Below are 16,853 nucleotides of genomic sequence, written 5' to 3' on the forward strand. Positions count from 1 at the left end.
AGGGAAGAGCGAGTACAAATATTTACATTGCACTAGTATATTATTATTATTATTATTGTTATTGTTGTAGTGCAATGTTAATATTTTTACTAATGGACATTGACGAAATGGTGATATTTAAAACGTGTGGTGTATGTGATTAATAATTATAATAATCACATACACCACACGCTTTCAATATCACCCTTTCGTTATATTCCTGTACAAGTAAAACAAATTCTGATGTAGGCCTACATACCCAACAATCACCAGGCTAATTAGTGTTATTTGTATTTTTTATTTATTTTGCTGTATCCATATTCAGTACAGTACAAACCGGTTATATAAGCCTGCAAGGAATTACAAAAGGTCACACAATGTCGTAATACTTTGAATTTGAGGAACATAATATTTTGCGTTGACGTTTGTCAAGGGCAAGATAGCTATTTGAATACATATATATTATTTTTTACATTAATTTAACGTTACCGAAGACCGAATAAAAAGTGGCCCCCATTGCACACTTCAAGGCATTTCCCCGGGAGTGAATCGTTGTCTGAACACGTGGGTGTACCGTAAACTATCTAAACAATGAGTTGATCCGCCAATGGCGTTAGGCGCTGCATGACACCACAGTTCCATTCAATAGAAGTTTAATTATATTTCGGCCTATAGCCTTTATTTTAAAGTCTTTAACGTATTTTATATGATAATGTGTGCAGTTTAACCCAACGGTTGCTGTTTTTGTAAATTTTAAGTTAAACACAGAAATTACTATATACAGTGTTGTTTTTACACTAAGTCATTGATTTGTGACACGAACGTCGTAAACCTTAAAACAAAAACTGTTATTGTTGGTTTTGTCCCTTTGTGTAACTTTTAATGTATCGTTTTACTATCAAAAAGTGAATTTGTAAACCTCGATCTGAAATTACGGTTTGTAGTATTGTCTTTACGTAGATTAAAAGTAAAACTAAATCTTGAGACCTCTATGCCGTAAAGTGTACAGACCTGCTGCTCTCTCGAATTCCGCGGCTCGGACCGGCTCTTTCTTCAGATCTACGTCACACCGGTCACAAGTCCTTTGGCCAATAGGAATGCGCGGTGGTTGTCCCCGTGATTCTCTAATCCTGTCCAATCGTTTAAATAATAACCCCTCTGCGCCTGCGCTGCCTTAGCCTCAGTGTGCAAGCGTCGCAGGAGGTGCGATCTGCAGACGAGTGTTTTTTCAGTAAGTGCATCCTTTTGTAATATTCATTTTTGCATAAACTTGGAAAATGGTTGCATCGTTGTTATTTTCGCGTGTCTAATTAAGTTTGGGGGTTTGTGCGTTAATACAGACTCAAATTCAACTCCTGCACAGCCGTGTTGCTTTTTGGTTGGAATCGCTTATCACAAAGCACACAAATTACGCCTAAAGCATTATTATGTCCCCCTACACAATTGGCTATACCGTCACGAATTAATTTCATTAGACATTAGTCACGGCTCGGACAGGTTGATGTAGGGACGCTGTGTGTGTAAGTGTCTTTAATTTCTTTTGCAGTTTACTTGGGAACCCTTTTAATTGTCGAGATCAAATTTATTTAAAAACGGATCAGGTCTCTAGGTTAAGTGGATTTGATTAATGCACACCCTGCCTTCAAATCGCAACACTCGGGGCGTCGCTGCTCGGTGCAGGCCGGGGTCCGCGGGGTGTTTCCTCACTGACGGAGCCGTGGGAAGTGATGTTGTAGCTTCGTTTGCAATTGGTCGGTTGTAAACATTATTAGCTTATTACGTTATTTCGGAGACCCAAACTGAGCATACATCAGATGCACCACTATTGATTAACACTAAATCCACCATAGCTGCTTTTTGTACGGTTTTCACATTTTTTCTGATTTATAATCTTGTTGATTCCCGAGACGTGATTTTCTGCACACATTAATATATTATCTTTATTTCAGTAGCAGATTTGCACCTGATGTAGCTCTCGTCTTCCTGTCCTTTGGTATTCAGTCTTGATGGCGTTGCAAAGCCAGGTCTCTGGATCAGTGCTGTGGTCAGGGCTGATTGCTATGAATGCTGATTCGGTGTGGGGCACTGGAGTGTCGAAAAGCGCGTTTTCTGTAATTTCATATTTCAGTTTTATGTTATTTTTCTAACTGGTTTATTTGTTTTATAAGTGTGTCTGCTCATGTATGTGCATACCGATTTATACACCAGTTTACACAGTTTATTGCGTAAAGTTTTTTTGGTTTTTAACGAGTTTATACATAAACACGAATATACAAGCAAAATACAGCCTAGAAAACACGAATAATAAATTAAAAAAAAAAAACTATCCAATTTGCAATGTAAATGCAGTGTTTCTGCCATGAAAATGTTGTGCTGTTCATATGTAAAACTTCAGGGTTTTTTTCTACCCTGCGGCGATTGAAGGACGAAATGTCGGCGGTAGTGTGCACCCGTGTCGTCATTAGTTTATTCAAAAGGTGCTGCTAATTGGGTTTAATCAATGTAGTGGCAATCAGATCCTGCAGTCTCTCGTTCCGCAGACGACTTCAGTTGTTTTTAATCACGGAAAATGAGGCTTCACAGAGATCTGTGCTTGTAAACCTGCAGAGGATCTCGGAGGCTGCGGACGACAACACCTGTAGGTTTGGTAACGGCAACCAAAACGCCGTTCCTTTGGACTGGAGCGCCCGGTCCACAGTGACGTCACTGAACTCTCCGCTCCATCTGACGCTGCACTGTGCGTGACAGTGCCTGACCGCTCTTCTGTTTACTGCATTATCGGAATTAAATGTTTGAGAATTAAAATCTTTTGTCGTTTTTTCCCTCTAGACACTTAGTTTATTTAATGAGAATAAGCATCGACTTTGCTGATCACTGACATAGACCATCTTTAGAGTGTCCTAAACCAAGTGCTCATTTCAAACCTATGGAGGAGCCAACTGAAGTATATCAACTTAAATGATAAACTACATTCCTTACAATGTTTAGATTGCATGCCTCCATATATACTGAAGTGGATCCCATTGCTTAAAGGTGATGGTGGTGGTAATCATCCCTGGTCCTGGGGGCCACAGTGTCCTGCAGCTGTTATTCCAGCCAAACCTTAATCAAACAAATAAATGGCTCATTGTGCTTGTTGAATTGTTTAGCTTGAGGAAAAGTTTGAGGTGTTATTTAACTTAATCTCCAGCTACTTAAAAAAAAAAAATGACCAATATAATTTATTTTTTATTAATGTGTAATCCTCAGAACATTCTAATCAGATTTTCTCCTGCTGGTTTTTGTTCAAATCAAAGTTGGCATGGATTAATTTGAAGTCTTAATGGAGCTTGTGTGCTTAACTTCAAGGGCCTTCTGTCACTTTATTGAACTTGAGTTTGCCAATAAAAAATAAAAAAAAAACAGCTGTTCAGTCAGAATAGTTCATTTAATCAATTATAGAGATGGCTTGGAACACATAAATAAAGCAGCACAGTTGTTCCCTGGGACCAGGTTTGGGAACTACAAGGCTATGAAAGTTTTTTTTTTTTTTTTTTACACATTGAATTCCTCACGGGTGTCCATTGATATCACCCTTGAGTGTGTTCAGATGTCTTATCTGGTTTGGGTACAATGTGTAATCTGTGCCCTGCTGTTGTGTTGTGAGGTAACTGGGCTGGTGACGCTGTGCATCCGAGATGGCTTCCTATCACTTGGGATCAAGTTGCCTCGCTGAGAAGAATACTATTGGGGGTTCTGCACGTGGCTGGGACGAAGAGACTGGTAACTACTCCAGGAATACAAAATAATTGAATAACTAATCCGAATGCTTTTTACTGTGGAGAGAGATCAAGTTGAATCTGGCCTCGCTGTCCTCTTCCTTGGCAAAGCCCCATTTAAGGAGAAAACCCCCAGATATTAAAATGGGACTCTGTGATAGAGTTTCAGTGTGTTCCTTTTCTGTCTGTTTTTTTCATTGCTCTACTGGATGTTATCACTGTTAAATGGTTTTAAACTGCTAGGTTCTGTAGGCCTTTGCTCTGCTGAGCTTTGGCCTGAGGGCTTCAATGTGATGTTATGCTAATTTGCTTCCCCGAGCTTTCTTCCTCCATAGTAAGGAAGTAATACTGTGCAGTTGGAAAAAGGTATGGGCATACTATAGACCACATGGGGCATGGTAACTGAGGTCATTCTTTCTCTGTTTGTCTCCTTTATGTATCCATCTTTTAACATGCTATGTTGCACACACACCTTTAAATTTGATTTTGAAGAACTACTTTCACTCTCCAGAAGGCGAGGATAATCCAGAAAAGTTGCTCCAGTGTCCCTATGACAAGAATCACCTGATCAGAGCCTGTCGCTTCCCCTACCATCTCATCAAGTGCAGCAAGGTGAGGCTGGGAGAGGGAGGCTGCAGGGGCAGCAGTGTGGAGTAATGGTCTAAGCACTCCACTTGAAGCAGGCTCTATTGTGTGACAATGGCAGAGCTTGGATCCCAGTAGTCTCTTAAGAGTGCAAACAAAACAAAAAAAATTGTAGCAAGCCCATCTGCACAAAAAAGGACTAGTCTTTGTGATACCGATGTTGTAATTCAGCCTTGCTCATTGAAATTTGTGACCTGGGATAACCAACTTGGAACTAATTTGCATGAGTATAATTTGCAAAAATCTGAATATGGTACAGTTCATGTTTTAGAAATTGTAGGTATCTTTGACAAGTCAAGCGAATGTAATATTTATAGAATAGCGAACTTTCATTAAAAAGAAAAATGCCCTCCCCCTGCATGTTATTTAACTTAAAACAATACAGATAATCTATCAGATATTGGACCATTGTTTTCAACCTGCTGGTGGCAATTTTTTTTTTTTTCCCCTCTTCCCCCCCCCTATTCCTTCATTTCATATGGTATTTTCAACTTCTCCAAGTTTCAATGAGTGGTATTTCAACAAAATAAAATTCATAAAAGATTTCCCATAGACTTTAATGCAGGAAAAAGGTCAATTTCACAAAACGCTTTGTTTTTGCGAAAAAACTTGCCAATACTGTAATAGTGTCAAATCGTGATCAACTGTGCCGAATATTATAGTACAGGTTGTCTAGTTTCATTTGATAGGTGTCGCACACCTGTACTCCTTATGATGTCCATATTAAACACTTGTATCTCTAAGAAGTCCAACCAGGTGAAAATGGGGGTGAGTGCAAAGAGTTAATTGCTTCTGCCCAGTTAAAATAATTTTCCTTTTGTTTTGGTGCTTGTAATGAAGAGCACTTGTATCTGAAGCAGTCGGAGGACACGCTGTGTAACGGGCTACTGCAGTTCTGGGTATGATCCGATGGACCAAATCATTTGTGTGATCCAGGCAGATTGCTGGGAGCAGTGTGTTAAAGTTGCAGCTCACATTTAAAAAAAAAAAAATGACGTGCTATGGGTTGGATGCCCGGTCGGGTTAATCCGGTGTGACGGCTGCTCTTCACAGGGTCCTGAACAGGCTTGTGCTGCATTTGCTGGTGTTCTTTCAACCTCCCTGGTTTGAAATCCAATTTCCAGTCTAGCTCCAAGCAGCAATCTGTGACCTAATATGGTAGAACATGGGGTGGGGGGGTGGGGTTTAACCTGGTGGCTCCACCAGACTGAGGAGATGGCAGTGTGGCACTCTTGTGGCCCATTGCTTGGGCTCTGTATTTCAACCACGGCAGAGCAGTGCCTCTTTAACTGGTACTGTGCTCTAGTTTCTTCAGTCAAATCTTTAGTATCCCCCCAAAGGGCACATTAGGTTGGCAATCAGGGGTTAAAACATTCGGCGACCTTAACATCTAATGACATCCAACACCACTGTATGATTCATAGGATGTTATGCATGTACTTTCAAGCAGTTAATATGGTTATGTGCCTTTTCAGTCTTCCTTTTTGATGAAGATGCACAAACTGTTCTGATCTAGGTGTGGACAAGACCCTATAGCATCTTGCATTTAATTGACCAAATTTGCACTTTAGTTTGAAATGTCTTGGCATACAATCAATGAGCCTGTCTCTCTCTCCCTCCCGAAACTCCCTACCTCCCCTTTTTAAAGGAAGTACTAAATAAGGTGCCTTCTTATTAAAAAAAAAAAAAAAAAAAAAAAAAAAAAAAAAAAATCTTGGTATTTGTTAACATCTCAAAATTATGTATATATTGTACCTCATAATTGGGTACAACTCAATGCTTTACCTAGGTGAATAAAGGCCCCGTCTCTGATTTGCTCTTTCAAAATATCTATTAAGTATGCAATTCTAAACACCACTTGTGCATTCCTAAAGGGAGTTGGAGCCCTCCTGTACTGGTCCCAGTTGCCCCCTTAAATGGTCTCTCTCACTCCTACAGAACCATCCCAAGCTGGCCAGTGAGCTGAAGACCTGCCCCTTCAATGCTCGCCACCTAATGCCCAAAAATGAGCTTTCCCACCACATGACCAACTGTGCGGATCGGTGCAATATCCAGTCTGACAAAGGTAAGGAGGAGGGGCTGTGGGTTTGGGTTGGTGTTGGGGTTCAAACCCTGTTTCTGGAGAGCAGCCAAGCCTCCTAGTTTGCTTCCCAACCAAGTTACACATTGGGGAATTAGATTTCAGGGTAGAAATGTGTTAAGTAACTGGGAGAAAAAGCAGGAGATGCTGTGGCGTCCAGGAACTGAGCTCGACCCTGGGGCTCTCCAACTGTCTGAGAAAGTGTTTACTCCCTTTGATTCAGTTCTTTGCCGCTTGTATCCAATTAAATGTGTGTTCATTTAAACTATTCCTATCAATGGGTACCTGGGGTTGCTGACCTCTGATTCAGCCTGGAGAGAACTTAAATAATTCCTGTTAATCTGATTTTTAATTAAACTTCCAATCCTGCTCCATAGAAGTGAATGCATGGAGTGGCAGTGTTTCAAACTGATTTTGGGAGACTTGCTTTATTCAGGACCTTTAATGCATTTGACCTCTTTTGCTACTTTATTTTTTTGCTACTATAATTTATTCTTTAAACAAATAAAACAATGTGACTGAGAAGGGGGTATTAAAACAATTAGTTAGACAATTGTTAACCCCTGGAGAAGTCCTCTTGCTAATTCTTCACATGATTGTTACGGCTCCTAGTCATGCACTGAATACCAGTAGCCTTGCTCCGAGCTTTCCCATCATGCAGAACAAAGACACTCAAAATAAGCAGGATTACCCTAAAGCAGAATAAGTCGGTTTTGGAGCATTAGAAAGTATTAAAAGGATCATGGATAAAGGATTTATTCTTAATGCGATTGCGTAGTGTTGTGTTGGCAGTAATCCCTGTCTTTGGTGTTTTCAGCGGGCAGCGCAGAGGTGCCGTGTAAGTGGCAGGTGCCTCTCAGCACTTGGCAGTGCCCTAACAATGAAGAAGACTGGGACAAAGGTAGGGAACAGGCAGCTGCCTGCACTGCAGTAACTGATTTTATCATCTTGCTGAAGTTTCCATGCATGCTCAGATCCTATGAGAGACCTTTTCCTGAAGTGGAAGTGGGTTTGCATGGACTGCATTTACTGTACTGGACAAGAGCTGTGGTTACCCTGATAACATACTTTCATATTCACAATACAAAATACCAACTGTCAAACCATTGAAGTACTTAATTATATGATCAACTAAATCATTGTTTATATTCCAATATTGATTTTGCAAAACATACTTGAAAGGATTCTAAAAGCATAACCAACTATCTGAACCAGTGTTTAAATGGGGCCAAGTGATTGCTGTGTGACTTGGCTTTTTGTGTGGCTGCAAAACTGATTCTCCACAGTTTTTTGACCCAAATGGCCATGCGCATCATTCCTTCACCAGTCAGTAGGTAAATTCGAACAGCCGAAGCCCAGTGCAACATGCTGTTTACCTCTCTTCCCGCTGCAGATGCAGACGATGTTCCTCCACAGCCGTTCATCTGGGGGGTGTCCACTTCCACCATCAACAAAATAAACGAGGACAAGTAAGCTGAATTTGTTAACCCTACCCTATATTTGCAGGTGCCCATTTAAGTGGAGTCCTCTTTTCGGCTGCTGCAAGATTCATATTGGCTGCAGTAGAGCTCTCGCTCGAGCAGTATTCAAGTTTTTAGGCCTGCGCTGACCCCCTTTCTTCCAGAGCATGTACTTTCACACTAAGGAAAATCCTATTCGGGTGTGCTAGTGTGTAAATGGGGATATTCTTCAGCTTAAGTCTTTATTCAAAGCAATTCACATGGTGCAAAATAATGTTTTTTTTTGTTTTTTTTCGAGGCCTGAACCCACCACTAATGGTAGCCTGCTTCCTGGACTGAGGGCCCCCAGGACTCTGCCTTGGAAGAACTGTGAGTACTGCAGGAGAAATGGACATGCACGGCCCACTGGCACAGACTGGCAGCTTCTAAATCCTAGTGCTGAGGGGCAACGCTGTCGCTTTCAATTATGTATCAGGTTTTGGTTATTTTGTTATGCCAAACTTAACGAATTGACTTGGTCTCCTTTTCTTAATAATTGATTTTATTCAGTGTTTTAGTGTTGGTAAACTAGATTTGTTTTGGTCTGAATTGAGTTCTTCGTTCAGTTTAAGGGTTTAATTGGGTAATTGATGGGTCAGCTGTGACAGATGTTAATCCAAAATGTCCTCGGTTCCAAAGCTGTGTGAAATGCTCACTCACATCTGGTCAGATTTTCATTTGTTTGGCCTCCAGAGCACAACTTATTCAGTTGAATTTCAGATGTGGCATTTGGAGTTTCGATCTGTAGTGTGCTGCCTACATCCCCCATCTTCTCTAGGCTGTTTTATGATGTGCATCACCACCACTGCTTCACCCACAGTGCCTTTACATGACACAATCCACACAGGAGTTCTAAATCCACAGCCACTTGATCATGATGCATATGAGGTACCAGTCTTATTACTCGCATGACCACAGTGTGCTGAGCCAGCCATGAAGCAATCAAAGTAGAGCAATAGACATAAGCTACAATGTTATTTTCTGGTTCCTCCACAACTGTAGTTTGTAGGTCAGGACTGTGTTCTGAAGGGCTTGTGCTCGTGTTTTTGTTACACACTACATTTAAAAGAGGGATTACTTGTTAATAAAAATCAGCATATCACCATCTTTCATTGGGTGTCCCATATGCTAAATATACTATTAATTGACATGTTTCTAATCCTCAATGTGATTTCCCCCCCCAGTGGAGCTGGAGATCTATAATGCTGTAAGCCTTGTGTTTTTTCATCAACTAGAGCAATCTATCAATGTCACTTTGGGTTTCCTTAAATACTGTTCAATACAGGCGATTGATACAGATTTGTGGCACAGGACGGCAAAATGAGGAGTTGCAAAGTCACGTGTAGAATTTGCAAAAATTGTTAGAATGGGCCAAATTCATATGAAATTTCATGTAAAAGTACCTGATGTGTAGTACTGAACAAAACTCCCTAGTATGTATTTCATTAAAAAAAAAAAAAAAAAAAGTTGCAAAGTATGAATAATAAAATGACTGTTTGTAAGCTCCATTCCACCCCTGTGGGTTTTAATATACTGGAAAACCTGGGGGAAATCAAATTACCATGCATTATTCACCTGCTCACTACTGAGGAGCCCCCTATAATGCACTTCTCAAAGTAAAACAATTCCCTCTTTCCATTTCCAAAACCATAATTATCCTATTAGAGCTCTGTAGGCAAGGGAGGCCAGACCTAGTCTGCTTTGAACGGCCATATCTCGGTGATGAATTAACAAGCATCTTGGTCAATGCCACCGATTTTGCGGTCCTGTGTCATGCATGTTGGTGACTCAAGGCAAGTTTCCACAAAAGCATGTGGAGTGTAGATTTAGTTTGCATCATTACTTCAATCTTAAGGAGCTGGGCTGGGATATAAGCCAGAAGTCCTAAAAAAAAACAAAAAAAAAAAACCTCTTGCTTTTAAGTAAACCAGCAGTGGTGAGCAGCCCTGGTCCTAAAGGGCTGCAGTCAGTCCTGTGGGGTTTGTAGGTCTCTGCACCCCCACCAGCTCACAACCTGGACACACTACTTAAGTAAATGATTCAGTTAAGGGACAGAGTTGAGGGAGACCAAAACCCAGAGGACACTGTGGCCCTCCAGGACCAGGGCTCCTCATTACTGACCTGATTTAAGTGAACAGACAGTCCAGCTACAAGGGAAATGGGAAATTGTTTGCTCCCAAAGAATAATGTCTAGTCTGTCAGTCAGTCCAGACCTCTACATTCTGCACTAACACATGTATTTCATTGTGTTCTTCTAGGAGACTGTGGAAATGCCATGGACACGGATGGGCATAAACCTTTTAATTATTTTTTTAGATTTGTTTTTTTGTACTTTTAATTACTATAATCTCCAGTTCAGATCAATAAAAAGTCAGTATGTCATCTTTGTTTAGACTAGGACTCTTACTTTGTTTTGGGGGGGAATCTAAGTGGTTAGCTAGCCCTGTTATGTTGGAGCCTGTGTATGTGACCAGAAAGCCCCTCCGCTCCTAGTAGAATATGGAAAGCCTGATTTACTTGTACCTGCAAGTAGGTGACTTGAGCTGCTGTTCTTATACTTTTAATAAAAATCAATTGGGGGGGGAAAAAGTGGTTTGTCTTGAGCCTTTTTTTCTCGCCTCCTGTGTTTGAAGTATCAGATGGCACCCAACCTATAAAAATCTAGAATAATACACCTTTGCCACTTTTTAAATAGATTGTTTTATGGCTGGTTGTGATCTGATCTTTTACTAACTGAATCCCTAATTACTGAACTCCTGAGTGGAGTGAGGAGCTGGAACTGGATTTCATAGTTATCTTAATGTATGCACAGCAGGGCTCTGAATTTGTGCAGGGCTGTAGTGTACCCTGGCCTTTTAATTGAATTTCACCCTTCACTATAGGCTTCTCTACAGAGTAACACTACAGTTAGTGTTGAATCAAACCTCAAATGTTAGAGCCCCTAAAATGTAGATAATGTCTAATGGATAACATGGCTAGATCCATTAAGTAATGGAGAGCTTCAGTTTTGACCAAAAGAAGTCTACACTGATCCTCCAGGAACTGTTGTTGATGGTTTTAAGAGATTTTTGATTCAAGGTGCACTACTTTTGAGCATTTGCAACTTGTAGAGAAATCTAGTGATTTTTCAACCCTGCTCCTGAGGAGACTGTCCTGGTCGTTTTTTGTGCCAGTGGAGCTCCGCATTACAGAACTGAAACATTAACAGAGCTAAATTCCTTAATTTGATTTTAAATTTAGCTTATTTAGAATTAAAAATTTCTTATCACTTTCTACTACCAGTTAAAAATGTGAATGCTCTGCTCGACTCCATCACTTCAGTTAAGGGTTTAATTAAGTAATGTGGCACACAGCCGAGCAGGATAGTAGGGCTGCAGGACCAGGGTTGAGAACCATTGAGTTAATCGGACTGATTTAGTAATTGGGGAACTGGGATGGTTAGAACAAGTCAATGCCCTTTAGCAACTGAAGTTGAGCCCTAGACTAGACCGTAAAAGTTTTCACTAAAATGAGCCTGTGTCCGTTCCACAATCTCACGGGCATCCTCCAGGGAACACCTTGACATGCCTGGGGTAGTGGCTGCTGAGTCGGCTTTCCAGGTCGGTCAGCTCCACCTCGATGACATCGGGCTCCAGAGGGTCACCTTCCCCAAAGAAGGCAATGGAGTAGCCTGTGGCAGCACAGCACAGGGCGGTCCACACAAACTCGGGCAAGCTGACCCTGGCGCTGATCAGGGAATCGGGCACCACACCGGTCACCACAAACACGTCGGTGGGTGCAGTGCAGTTGCTGTGGATCTTGGCATGGAGCATGGTGACGTGGTTGAGGAACCAGATGTTGCGGTTGTAATTGTTGTACATGGGCGCCTCATACGTGAGGGCAAAGGTGACCAACTCACCCGGGGTGCCGTGCAGGAAGTTGGGGTGCAGCCGTTGGCGGGAGTAGCCCAGCCTGGCGTAGTCGTGGTCTGTGGCCTGGCTCTCCAGCACACGCTGCTTAATCTCCGATCGGTTCAGCTGCCCAGACAAACTTCCGTAGGTCATTTCCATAGTCTGCATCTGGAGGGGCCAGCTCGGGTCGGCCAGCTGAAGCACAGGGGACACTGCTTTGGTTAAACATAGTGGTTCTCAGGAGCATTTCCCCCCAGTTCAGCTCAACATAAAACGCATTTCTAAAATGTTGTGCACAAATTTGTTTACATCCCTGTTAGTGAGCATTTCTCCTTTGCCAAGATAACCAATTTGCGTGACAGATGTGGCATTTATTACTATGTTTTGACCGGGACCTTGCACATTGATTAGCTAAATTGCTAATTTTCATCTGTAGTCCCCGGACAGGTCAGGGAGATTACAACATGAAATATAAACCTTACCTAAGAAACCTGAAAAATAACATCTAGCATAAAGAACATAAAAATAGAATCAGCAACCAAACTGATGCAGCAAAAACATCTAACAAACATACATTAATTGGATAGTATATACATAATGGGATCAAGTGTCTGATAAAGAAGCTGATTATTACTACACAGGTGCACCTTGTGCTGGGGACAATACAAGGCCACTCTAAAATGTGCAATTGTGTCACAACAACAAGTTTTGAGGGAGTGTGCAATTGTCCACTCACTGCAGGAATGTCCACCAGAGCTGTTGCCAGAGTACTGAATGGTCATCTCTTCCATAAGCTGCTTCCACATTAGTTTTAGAGAATTTGGCAGTATGGCCAGCTGGCCTCACAACCACAGACGACGTGAAACCACACCAGCCCAGGACCTCCACATGTGTCTTCTTCACCTGCAGGATCATCTGAGACCAGCCACCCAGACAACTGATGAAACTGGGTTTGCACAACTGAAGAATTTCTGCACAAACTGCCAGAAACCGTCTCAGGGAAGCTCATCTGCAGCTCATCATCCTCACCAGGGTGTTGACCCGACTGCAGCTGTGATGGACATTCAGTCATCATGCCAATTCCATGCTCCCTCAAAATTTGAGACTTGAAATCCATAGATTAAGGCCAAATGAATGTATTTCAATTGACTGATGTCCTTGTTTTAACTGTAACTCGGTAAAATCTTTGCAATTGTTGCATGTTGCATTTATATTTTAGATATTTCGTTATTTTTAAAATAAAGTACAGGTAACTACTCTGTAGGAAATAATAAGTTACAAGTTGTGTGCAGAGGTGTCTACAATAAACTAAGCACTATTTCAGATGGGTGATTACTGCTTGTGTCGCAGCAATGCACATATATAAAGTGTACAGGACAAACGCAAGGGGACGGCTGATTACCTTGGCGTCTCACAAGTCTGTAACAGCTGTTTCATTAATTCAATAGTTTTATTTGGTTAAGTATTTTGCATCTTAATTAAATAATTAAAACAATTACCTGCGGTTCGATGTACCACTCCCCCGGCTTCCAGTAAGGCTGGGGGTGCGTCGGCAGCCGGATGATGTAGGCAGAGTACAGAGGGATGCGTTTTTTCCGGTCGTAGAGACTGGCGTAGTGGGGGGTGCCGTCCAACATCTGACAGATCCGGGCGGTGGCATTGCCCCGGGCCATCCCGCGGGGCTCATGGGACATGTAAAAATATGTCGTACAGGGGCTCCCAAAAAAAGTCGAGACGACCCAAGTCTGGACCACAGTCGGTACAACACAAACTAATAGCGCCGAAAAGAGTGGCAGTGTCATTGCGCAGAGTAACCAGTCCTGTTACCGAACTGCACTTGGCTGATGTCATGTTTCTGTTTAGGCAAATCATGAGCTATAAGGGTGTGTTTTATAAGCAGCCTGTAGTTCGATATAAAGTTATCTGAAGGCTATACACCGAGGCGAAAGTATTGTATTTGAATATAGTCTAGATACAAAATAAAATAAATCCACAGAACAAAACGGCCGTTCATTGCAGCAGGCCAGCTGTTTTTTGTCAGGTCAGGTAGGTAAGAAGTGCACTTTAACCGATTTGTCAGTGAATACCGTACTGAAGATTTTGATTAACTAATGACATTAGATTTCACATTGTACTTTTTCAACAACATAAATAACGACTTCATTATTTAAAGGAGTCAATCACAGTTTAATATAAGGGTTAAAGCCTGCAAACACCTGAAACTGAACGTTCACAACTATGAACGACGGTATAATTTTAATCATTGACAACATTTAGTTTTTAACCATGCAGTTGTGTTGTATGTATCCATTCGAACACATTTTGTTTTTCTTGTGAGCCACACATTTTTGTGATTTATTCATGTATTTATGTATTTTATCCACAGTTTATCCGTCCCACTACCAACAGCGGCCTCCTTTTTCTCAGAAGCCTCCCACCCCAGTACTGACCGGACCGGAGATGAGCTCCTGAGACCCGGTGAGACGAGGCTTCAGGTTTGGCATCACTGCTTCTTTGTTAGCTGGTGTCCAAAAGCTTTTAAAGTGGAGATTTGAACAATGATTTCACAGCTTTGGGTTTTCTCTGAGTGCTTCAGTGGTTATGCATGAAGTGGTTATTGAAGCTGGATCGATGGAAGTAGATATAATTGTGAGGATATGAAACACAATTGGTCATTCAAATAAATAAACAAATAAATACATGAAAGACTTTGATATGAGGTTAGTGTTGTTTTGCTCGCATTCTCTACATTCAAGAGCCTTTCAGTCCCTGCAATTCTGAAGGTGGAGGGGTGTCAGGGGCTATCCAGTGATGTCATATGGCTCATCCAGGGGATGAAAAGGGGATCATCCAGCTGGCAAGGGGCACCACTGCCCAGCAAGGCTGTCAATCCACATTGTACTTCACAGAGGGAGACGGGTGGAGGAGAGGAACCTGTTGGCAGCCCTCCCAGGCCCATCTCCACTCACATGTGTAAACCACTCTGTCAGCTGGGAAAACCAGCTCATAGCTACATCGTCCACCGAAAATAAGAGCTGGGCAGAACAGGGAGTTTCAGAATCCATTCTCAATTACATAATTGATGTGTTTACTGGCATAATTAGCTGAAATTAAGATGGATTGAGGCTGTTAGGGAGTGTGAAGCCCACCGCTCTACAGTCTTGTATATGAGAACGCTGTGTGGTAAGGTACCGCAGTGCTTGCTAAAGCCTAGAGGAGCTTGGGGCAAGAACAGAGAGTGTGTTGATGGGGGGGCAAAGAAGGACTGAGGGGCAAAGACAGCTGAGACACTCTGCCCAGTGACAAAACACCGCCAGCCTCGGGGTATAATCGGAGGCTATTGACACTGTCATCATAGTATGTGACCTTGTGACCTCTAGCGCAGATGCAGCCATTCTACCTATGCAGCCCTTTTTATCAATTCAATTTGAATCGGTTATTTGGGGATCCTGACAATTAAGCAAAAGTAAAAGTAAAAGTTGTGGCAATTCAGCAGCCATATTTGTCACTCTTGCTATTGTTCATATGTTTCTGACTTTAGGTCCATCTTCACTGAAATCAAGGTACTATTTCTTCGGTTTAGTGATCTGCTTGCTGTAGATCTTGAATGGTGGATTGATGGAATGGACAGGAAACAGGGAGGGCCTGTAGCCAGAGACAAAAACCTTCCAACACCTCACGCAAGATTATATCCTGTTGATGGGATTATATGAACCCTTTTTACATTACATTATTTGTCATTTAGCAGACACTCTTATCCAGGGTGACTTACATTTGTACCCATTTATACAACTGGGCATTTTTACTGGAGCTAAGTGAGGTACCTTGCTCAAGGGTACAACAGCACTGCCCCACCCTTCCAGTTATGAGTCCAGAGCCCTAACCACTACTCCACAGTGCTGCCTAAGGTCTGCCTCTCATTACTACACTGCAGGCACATAGATGCTGCCAGAGTCGATCCTGCTGGGGCGGGCACAAAGTCAGAGACTGAACACAAAGGGACCAAGTGTCCCCCCAAGTCTGTGCCTTTAGTGCCCAGGACACCAGATGGCACAGGCTAGCACTGTGCTGGGTCTGCCGTCTAGGGGGAGATTCCCCATTAGATGTGGTGTTTCAGGACCTATTCAATCTGGACATTTAAACTACATTGGTCCCCTTTGGACTTGCTCACAAGTTCCTACCCCCCATGTTGAAATCCTCATTGCAGAACCGCATTGTATCTTTTTCAAGGCACATTCCCACTTCTGTCCAACAGGGGTCCTCCTCAGCACACTGTTCTGCATGCTCTCCTGTGCTCTGGTCCCCACTGAATAGGATATTATAGCCTCAAAGATCAGAGCATCCCAAGTCTGCAGGAACTGCGACACATAGCATGGTTAAATTGAGTGAGTTGTTGTGTTTGTAGAGGAGGACTAGAGGACAAAAGGGGACTAGAGGGATTATCAAAAGAGACGCAAAGAGTTGCAAGGGAGTGGAACAAACTTCCTTATGGATGCTGATTATACGGAACGGTCAACATTTATAATTTTTTTTATTTTGTGGATTTAAAGGTCTGAATTAGATTTATTATTTGCTTAGTTAGTATGATTTTTTTTTCTAGACCCAATGATTCATCGCTGACAGCTAGCATTATTATTATTATTATTATTATTATTATTATTATTATTATTATTATTATTATTATTATTATTATATATCTGCTAGATGACTCACATTCAAAAAGAGAGTATAAATAATTCCATATCCCATAGATACGTTTATCACTGTTGTATCAAAAGTGTGACTGCACTGCATATTTAATATTAGGTACAGTGTAAAGTACGTACTGCAATCCACATGCATGAATACTGCAGTGAGCATCTGATCCCTTCAAGACAAACTCTTATTGACTTCTGAGCAGGACAGCATTCTGAGCCCTGCGGACAGCTGGACAGATATTTAAATAGTTTTCATCCTTTACAGATTCTAGTTGATTGAACTAAGATAAGACGGGACGGGGGGT

General features: G+C 41.8%; 1 protein-coding gene across 2 annotated transcripts; it reads left to right on the forward strand.

The window, feature by feature from the left end:
* Nucleotides 1-1,106: 1,106 nt before the first annotated feature.
* gtsf1 (gametocyte specific factor 1) lies at nucleotides 1,107-10,550 on the forward strand. Of its 2 annotated transcripts, none has more exons than XM_066710386.1 (8): nucleotides 1,107-1,210; nucleotides 3,626-3,741; nucleotides 4,249-4,349; nucleotides 6,321-6,447; nucleotides 7,280-7,363; nucleotides 7,856-7,931; nucleotides 8,221-8,291; nucleotides 10,220-10,550. In XM_066710386.1, coding segments are annotated over exons 2-8 (546 nt in total). In that variant the 5' UTR covers nucleotides 1,107-1,210; nucleotides 3,626-3,656; the 3' UTR covers nucleotides 10,222-10,550. The 2 variants fall into 2 exon arrangements, with proteins under 2 accessions (XP_066566483.1, XP_066566484.1); XM_066710387.1 differs by having other exon boundaries at nucleotides 4,252-4,349.
* Nucleotides 10,551-16,853: the final 6,303 nt, after the last annotated feature.

The sequence above is a fragment of the Amia ocellicauda genome, chromosome 7, assembly GCF_036373705.1.
Source record: "Amia ocellicauda isolate fAmiCal2 chromosome 7, fAmiCal2.hap1, whole genome shotgun sequence".
Taxonomy (NCBI): Eukaryota; Metazoa; Chordata; class Actinopteri; order Amiiformes; family Amiidae; genus Amia; species Amia ocellicauda.